The sequence below is a fragment of the Eschscholzia californica genome, unplaced genomic scaffold (genome assembly GCF_041429995.1).
Source record: "Eschscholzia californica isolate CP2 unplaced genomic scaffold, dmEscCali1.0.p SCAF_1, whole genome shotgun sequence".
NCBI lineage: Eukaryota > Viridiplantae > Streptophyta > Magnoliopsida > Ranunculales > Papaveraceae > Eschscholzia > Eschscholzia californica.
The window spans coordinates 66,953,249-66,962,076 of record NW_028238198.1 but is presented as its reverse complement, the minus strand read 5'-3'; the positions used below and the strand labels follow the sequence as shown (position 1 = coordinate 66,962,076).

The window sequence follows — 8,828 nt, the reverse complement described above, 5'->3', positions numbered from 1 at the left end:
CTAGCTTGGTCGGCACCTCCTCTCTCTTTCTCTCTCTTCAAGCTCATCCTCTCTATTCCTCCAAGCTTTTAAAACCCTAGATCTTGATGAAGAAGATAACTCTCTCCAACTTCATATCTCTTTTTTCTCTTGTTTTTTTCTTTTAATCAAACCTTAGACATAAAGGTGGGTACCCATAAAATCTCTACTTGTCATTCTTATTTGGGCTCTTGGGTTTGGGCTTTGCTTCTCATCTAGAAACCAAGAGGGTGTCTTCATGTGTTTCTCTACATCTCTAATTCAAGAAAAGACCAAGATGCCCCTGGGTTTGGGCTTTGCTTCTCGTCCGAACTCTGTTTCGACTTCCTTTTTCATCGTCGGACTCATCATTGATTCCACTTGTCGTTTGATCCCTTTGATATATTTTTCTCTCGTTTTAGTCGCATGAAATGAAAGTGATAATTTGTTCTTTTTATTCCGACTGACGTGTCTAGCTCCATGTAAGCCACCTAACAAGAAAAACACATAAAGTATTATAAGTAATCCCCGAAACAGATTAATTAGTCTAAGTTAGGCGCTTCAAATGTGATATTTTCATGTCACATCACTCGCCGACGTGCTTCTTCGTCTCTCGCTTCCCAATATACATTAATTGGAGCTTTTGTAGAACCACTGACTTCTTTATCTTTAACAGTAGAGTTTGTAGAATGTTCTCTAACTCTTTCATTTGCTTTGCTTGTTTACGACCAATTGGTCTTCCCTCCGATGGATCTAAAGAGAGTAATTCTGTGTTCAGACTTGAACTAATATCTCTTTTCATGGATGTTGTCTCACGTGACATTTCAGACATCCACTTGTTGTCTGTCATCAAAATTTTGTAAACATGTTCGAATCTAAGGTTTTTCCTTTGTTGTGTTTTTTAAAAGCCTCAAGTGAAGGAAAGAAACAAAACTTATAAGTCTATATTATAAAGTAAAAAAAACGAGAAATAAAGGGATTAAAAGTTTGAATATTTACCCGATGGTAATCGTTTTCCCCACTTTTCTGTACTTTATTTAGTAGTCTCAAAATAAAAATAAAGCTTTGACATTCCGAGTTTATATCGCTGAAACGAGATTTACAACTTCTTAACGTATGCTCTCAGACCGCCTTTGCATTATATTCATCAGATATTTTTTTTCCAAATTTTTTTATTTTTTATTTATTCCGGTCACGCATCTTATGTGAATTTTCAAATAACAATGAACAAGTAAAACATCTTCTTCTTGTGAATAAGGCACCCATGAAGCTTTTTTGGTTGTAGTCGGGCCATAAGCATCATAAAAAGTTTCATCAAATGTTGAGGGAATGTGTGGTGATGTTTCCTCTGTATCAACATTCCCTAATTCAACAGTCGGATAATTAGGAGGCATCAATTTCATAAACCTTTCGTCAGACATTTGTTGTACATCTTGGGGATCCATTATATGAAGAAATAGATAGAATGAGAGTAAGAAAATTATATAAGAGATAGAAAGAAAATGAGAGAAAATAAGAGAGAAAATAAGAGAGAAAGTCGGAGTGTGAAAGTTAAGTATGGGTTGGTTTCGCTATTTATAGGGAACCAACCCATTTTGCACTGTTGGATGAGCCCCACCGGCGATCTAGATGATTTGGTCGTTGGGGCTCATCCAGCAGCCAGGAGTCATCCCCCACATAATCGTTGGGAGACCGACGATCTTGTGGGGACTCGGGCCCGACTCTAAAAAGGGCTTAGTTGTCAACGAGTAGAATCGACTAAGCTCCTCTTTGGGGCTCAGCCACTGCTCAGCCTCAAGAGGCCCGGTTGGAGTAAGGGGTTGAGGCCCAAAATTCGAATTTTGGCCCTCGACCCCTTAGGATCAGAGTTGCTCTAAGGTTGGGCAAAGTAACAGTTGATAATAACAAGTCCAACCATTGAGGGGCTTAGGCCCAAAATCCACATTTTCTATTTGGCTCTACCTCAAAATCAACTTCAACTTTGAAGGACTTAGGCTTAAAAATTGTGCATGTGTGAAACACGTGTATGGTATTTTGTGGTGTACAAATAACGTGTTTGATCTTGTGCATGTGCGAAACACGTGTGTGAACAAAATGAGAGAAATTGACAGAAAATAAGAGAGAAAATGAGTGTGGAGATAGGGAACCAACCCAAATTTGGACCGTTGGATGAACCCGTACAATCCAAATCTGGTAAATCTCCTCAAATCTTTCATCAAAATGCAACACTGAAAAAAATCCAAACAACAAATCAATCACACGAAAGGGAGTCCAAACAACAAATGTCCCATGTTAATAATGAACACTAAGAATGCCAATAATTCTTATGTTTGGATAATCTTAATATCCATCCATAGTTTTTTCAGAAGTGGTACGTGTAAAAATTCTTGACAAAATTTGTGACTTAATGACTCTTTTCATTAAAAGACAAAAATAGATCAAAGCTTTTCAAAATTTGACTTTGATCGTGATCGTTCAAATGGCATTTTGTCAAGAATTTTTTTCGTACATTTAGCATTTCCCTAGTTTTTTTTGTACCTGTGTGCTACTAGTTTCTTTAGCACATTCATCAATACCAATCCACCGACTTCCCACTTCCCTACTCCAATTATACCACCATTCTCGAAGAAATAATCCAATAATCCATACTCATAATCTCCTCAAATCCTTCATCAAAATAGTCAATAGTCTACTTGCACAAATCTCTACAAATCTCAAAATTTGTGTCATTTCCATCAACTCTATATCATCCCATCTAATAAGTTTGAGCAACCATACAACCCCTTGCTGATCACAAAATACTAACCCCTTGCTGATCACAAAATACTAACAGAGAAGTAGAAAGCCAAAACTTTAACCTGCTCGGAAGTCCGGAACCGACAGTTGAAACATCAGACGTTGACCTCTTGACCTTGATTTTGACCTTCAACTGCTCTCTGCCTTCTTCTCACTTGCTCAGGAGTTTCTCTCTGTTGACTCTTTATTAGAGTCCTCTTGACGTACAAAAATGATGAATAAAATCTCATTTCCTGACCCACACTCAACGGAAACTGACCCACAACCAAAACCACCGCCACCACCACCACCTCCACCACCGTCATCTAGTTTAATGTCACAGAACAGCGGTTTTCCGGTGGAGTCCATCCACCATTGTTTATTAGAAATTAATAGTATACCTGAAGAAAACTACTGTTGGGAAAACCCTAGGAGATTTTCCGGGTACGCTAAGAGACTAGAAGTAGTTATAAACCAAATATTAGTATCATCATCATCTCCTGAGAAATTCTCAGCTTCTGTGAAAACAGCATTGAAAGGGATTTCTGGTGATCTTATCAAATCTCTTGAGACATTGGCTGTTTATCGAAATAGGAGTAAAATTTATGTTTTGATTAATAGTGAAGCTTTGCGTTATTCGCTACAGCAACGAACCGTAGCGATTGGTGGTTGGCTTGCTTTGCTTGATTCTGGTATTAGTGATAATCTTGAACTTCATAAGAAAACTATTGATCTTTCTTTTGATATGAAGCAAGCTCAATTCTCTGTAAGTTCCTTCTCTCTCTCTTATGTTTTAATTTTCTAGGGTTTAATCTAACATGAAGTCCTTGTCTTGTAGGTGACAGAGTATGAAGAGAGAGTTTACTGCACTTTACAAAAAGAAGCAGATGGTAGACAAATCAGTAAAGCAGTTCAAAGTGCAATAATGATGGATTTAGCAAGAGCTTTAGGTATTGATCCTGAAAATCTTTGTGAATTACAAGAACAAATCAAATTATTGAGAAATGATATAGCTGGATCAAATTCAATAGCAGAGAGAAGGATTTTAGTATCTTTAGAAAGAATTTTTAATAGTTGGTCTGTTGATCCAATAATTGCTGCTCTTGATTTCGAAGATGATACACAAATTCAACCATTTAAGAACTTTCTATGTCCATTGACTAAAGAAGTAATGAAAGATCCTGTTGTTCTTGAATCTTCTCAGACGTATGAACGATCTGCAATTGAGTACTGGTTTGAACGATGTATTGAAGATGGTCGTGATCCTACTTGTCCTGTTACTGGACAAGTACTTCAATCATTAGAACAAAAGCCAAATATTGGTCTTGCTGGAGCAATTGAGGAATGGGTTGATAGAAATGTTGATATTCAGATCAAATCAGCTGTGGAATGCCTTAGTTTCGATAACCCTAGTAGGAATTTTCCGCTTCCGGTTGAAAATATTGAGAAGGTGTTTGATAGAATTTACAAGATCTCAGAGGAACATCCATCGAGCAGATACAAAATAAGGAACGAGGGTGTTGATGGGCTTGTTGTAAAGGTGCTGAAAAACTATTCGAAGAACATTAGGTCACAGTTACGAAGCAAAGCTCTTATGGTGTTGCTAAGCATATCCAAGAACGAAGAATGCAAGGTATGCATTTACATATGTCTTTCTACAAATGTTATCGCTTTTGATAATATAGCTATCGTGCATGTTAGAATTGCAAAAAGTCCCAAGTACTCGACCAGTCGGAGTGTAACGTTCGACTAGAGTCTGAAAACCAACTTCCATCCACCTACCCGTATTCAAAACAATGATAATACGTACATATGTAGTAACTTGGTGTTTTGATCTAGTCTATAAGTTGTCCTTTCTATGGGTTGAACCCCTAAACCTGGGTAGCTCGGATATCAAACTTTAAGAACCCAATCAGATTAGGAAGTGGAAGTATGCTCTTGGTGTTGATTGAGTTTAGTTATTTTTTGTAGGAAGGAATGCTTCAAGGCGGAATGACTAGATTAGCTATACATAGTCTTATTGGAAGTTCAGAAAAAGAGAGAGAATATGCTGTTAAGCTGCTGCTTGAGTTTTCTAGAGATGAAGCTCACTGCACAAGCATTGCTTCCGAAAAAGGAGCATTAGTTCTTCTCTCAAGCATGGCAGGAGATTTGGAACATCCTAATTTATCCAATCTTGCCGAAGAGGTCTTAAAGAAACTGGAAAAGGTTGATGCTAATGTTCATCATTTGGCTGCTGCAGGCAGATTTGAACCCCTACTTACTCGACTTCGTGAAGGTGCGTTTTAGTTATTGCTCATCATAATTCAAGTCTCATTTTATGCTAGCCACCAACTTTTTTATGAACTCTCTTCCCATTTGAACTTTGAAGCTATAAGTTTTAAAGCATTGTATACACAAGCTTCATCAGTGTTCCCCTAGGGTAAATTTTTGTTTTTCTTTGAGCAATATTTGGAGCAATCTACATGTGTGCCTGTATATTAAATGTCGGTCTTGCTTAATCAAGTTCCGAAATGATCATTAATTATTGATCCTATTACTCTGTCTGAAGTGCAGGTAGTGATGCTACCAGAATAGAGATGGCATCAATTGTTGGAAACATGACACTAACAAATAGCAGTAAAGAACAGATAGCTAGACAAGGCGCTAAAATACTAGTCGACATGTTAGCCAAGCCTGACGGAAGGACTCCAAGCTTAAAAGCATTGCATAACCTTTCTGCTTTAGATGATAATGCTACTATTCTTGTTGAGTCAGGCGTGCTACTTGCCCTAGCAGATCTTTTTTTTCAAGACGAAGACTGCCAACAATATTTGAAGGAGTTATCTGCATCAACAATAGCAAACATAGTTTCCAATCCTGGTCATTGGGAATTAGCCTGTGTTAACGAGGAAGGAGATACTATGCAGTCGGAATCTATTGTCAGTAGTCTTCTATATATTCTTTCTCACTCATCACCTACAGGTGAAATTGCAGTTCTACGGATCCTTCATGGAATTGCATCTTCTCCACAAGCAACAGGTTCGGCTCTTACCTAGTTTGTCATCTTCCCTTAGATAAATAAGAAACCTTGAATATGAAGTCTCAGTTTAATAGATATTTATACTAAATTGTTGAATTTGAGATGAACTTAGATTTTGAGTGCGAGCATTTTCTTTTGCAGAGTCAGTATCAACCCATATAGAGTCTAAATGTGGGGTAGTGATCATTCTACAATTTCTCAATCACTCGGAACTTGAACATAGAATTTATGCTTTTAGACTCGTGAGAATCCTTTCTGAAAGGTTGGGGCAAGTTCTAGCGGATGACCTTAGAGCCTCAAACGGCATTAGCTTACTAAAAGAGAAGCTATCTGATACCCAATTTACTGATGGAGAGAAATCTGATGCTGCCTGCATACTTTCGAATCTCCCACTAACTGAAGATGAGGTAAAAACGATCCTTGGAACCAATCTTATCAGATGGATCACTACCTTTTTAAAATCAAACGAGAGAACATCTCGACTAAGTTCAGCCATGGCAGAAGGTCTTCTTGGTCTACTACTGCATTTTCTTAAATTCCCTGATCCAACTATCCTTGCTGAAGTTCGAGAGCTTCATCTAATGAATGTTTTCAGGGATCAGCTATGTTTTTCCTCACAACCAAGATTGAAGCAAAGAGCAGCACTTGGATTGAAGTATTTATCCGAACTCGGGGGAATTCTAGTTGAATCTACAAAACCAGAACCTCAAACTCAGATTGGTTTCTTTTCTTCAATATTCTCTTGTGGGAAGTCTCCGAAAGTTCCATTAACTTGCCCAATTCACAGTTTTCAGTGTGAAGATGAAAGTCAATTCTGCTTATTACGAGGAAATTGCATCAAACCCTTACTCGATCTTCTCACAAATGAAGAAACCAGTGTTCAAATCGCTGCAGTTGAAGCACTAAAGACCCTTATTTATGATACTCCTACTTGTTCAAAGCGAGCTGCTGACGAACTTGAACTTCTAGGTGTAGTCGATGCAGTGTTTGACTTGTTTATACAAGTTCGAACAGGAGAACTTCAAGAAAAAACCATTTGGATAGTTGACAGAATACTAAGAGTGGAAAGCCATGCACAAAGAAACTCGTTAAATCAGACGTTGGTAAGAGCTTTAGTCGAAGCTTTTAAACATGGAAGTCCCAATACTAAGCGACATGCTCAAGATGCTCTTACCTGCTTAAAACAGATATCGGGTGTCAGTGGGAAGAACTCGAACCAATCTTTATTGCGAAGATAGGTTATTTATCTACCATTGATTCGCAGGTATGTCAATTTTGTATATTAATTCTAAGGTACTGTTTATATGTTCCTGTTATGTGAAAAATCCTTGTATTCGATTAACTTCCTCGTGTTATAGTTATTTGTATATAATGTACTATTAATACGATACATTCACTCTTATTCCTCTATGTAGTTGGTTTCTAATAAATATTTTAGGGTTAACTTGCTTCTCTTCTCAATTTCATATTATATTTCATTAACATTTCATACACATACTTTCATCTGCTACTATCTGTCGTTTAAATGGCATAAAAGTTTACTTGTTAAAAGTGAAAACAATTTAGGGTTAATTTCCATTTGGCCTCTACTTTGTGACCAACTTCTAGCGTGACCCCCTACTTTGTAGTTTCCAACGACTTTTCCTAAGCATGTCAGATTATATCTTTTCTAAATTACCCTTTTATATCTCTTCACATTTTATTTCTATCTTCTTATTTCTTCCTTCGGTTGTTTTCATGAGTATGTTGCAGCTACATTTGGGATTTAGTAGGTTGTAGTGGCTAAAATTTGTTCGACCCACTCCACCTAAACACCTACTGGTTGGTTACTCTCCAACGTAGAATCTGACCCGCTCGAAGTCTAACGGTTATGTAGTCCATGTGAATGTCCATCTAGACAAACAATAATCCATCGGAAGTAATAATGCTCCAACCACCTCTTGGTCGCCCTCAACCGAGCCTGCGAGTTATTGAGTCAACCTCAACTCTGAATATCTCGTCCCGTATCCCTTGACTAGGTCACTCGAAGACCCCACGTCGCATCAGATACCTTTAGGTCATCTCAGACTACGAGAAGTCTAAAGTCGAGGCGGCGCAATCGTAAGGTCAAGTTATATAGGCGACAGATCAAGGACTCAAATGAGTCTTATGGTTCGTGGTCACCTCGACCCCAAGTATTTCGGATCTTATGGACTCCACGAGTCTATCAATCGCCTATAAATAGAAGGGGACTCAGACTCAAAAGGGGGCATGGAATGTCAGCTAGAACTTGACGACACAAATATCTTCCCAACCACTCCACTGATCTTATCTCATCTCTCACACTTAGGGGTGTACTCAAGGTCGAGCATGTTACGGCTGCTCGAGTTTGGCTCGACTATTGCTTATGTTTGACTCGAAGATTAACGAGTATGAGCTTAACACAAAACCCAAAACCCAAAACCATGCTCGTTTATAGAAATGAGTCGAGCTTGATCATTCTTTAGTGTATTCCGAACTATTCGTGAACAACTCCTTTAACATACTATCTATAATAATGTAGTGCATAATTATGTATCTGTATTGAAACTTGTACATGAAATACCAACCATCGAAAGATTGTTAGAATACGAATCATCATGAATACCAACTACTATCAGTGATTAATAATTTTGTTAACAATTAATGATGCATATAAGGAAAAGGGTTGAAAGTAACGAGCTTAAAACAATGTGACCTCAAACTCTTTGAAACATATACAAGTCGAATTCAAGAAAGTGGATATTTACTCGACCGAGCTTGAGCTTAAGGAAACAATCAAAGACATTAGCCGAGCTTGAACATCTTACTATTTGCATCGGCTCCGTTCGAGTATACCCCTACTCGCACTTATTATCTTCTAGTCGATCATTCCAGACGACGATACTCTACCTTCAAGCTCCAACACTCTTGAAGCTCTGTTAGAATTTCTGATTGGGTCGGCCTCTCGACCTGCTCCAGGAAACTAACCTGACAAACTATCCCGTAGAGTCGAAGTTCCGACCACTCTACGAGT

The 8,828-nt window shown here is 38.1% G+C and overlaps 1 protein-coding gene across 1 annotated transcript; it reads left to right on the top strand.

The window, feature by feature from the left end:
• Positions 1-2,556: 2,556 nt before the first annotated feature.
• LOC147568460 (U-box domain-containing protein 43-like) lies at positions 2,557-7,238 on the top strand. The gene is made up of 5 exons (XM_086654908.1): positions 2,557-3,538; positions 3,611-4,405; positions 4,744-5,050; positions 5,329-5,793; positions 5,936-7,238. Exons 1-5 carry the CDS (start codon positions 3,005-3,007, stop codon positions 7,030-7,032), a joined length of 3,198 nt encoding a protein of 1,065 aa, XP_086511034.1. The 5' UTR covers positions 2,557-3,004; the 3' UTR covers positions 7,033-7,238.
• The last annotated feature ends 1,590 nt before the right edge of the window (positions 7,239-8,828 follow it).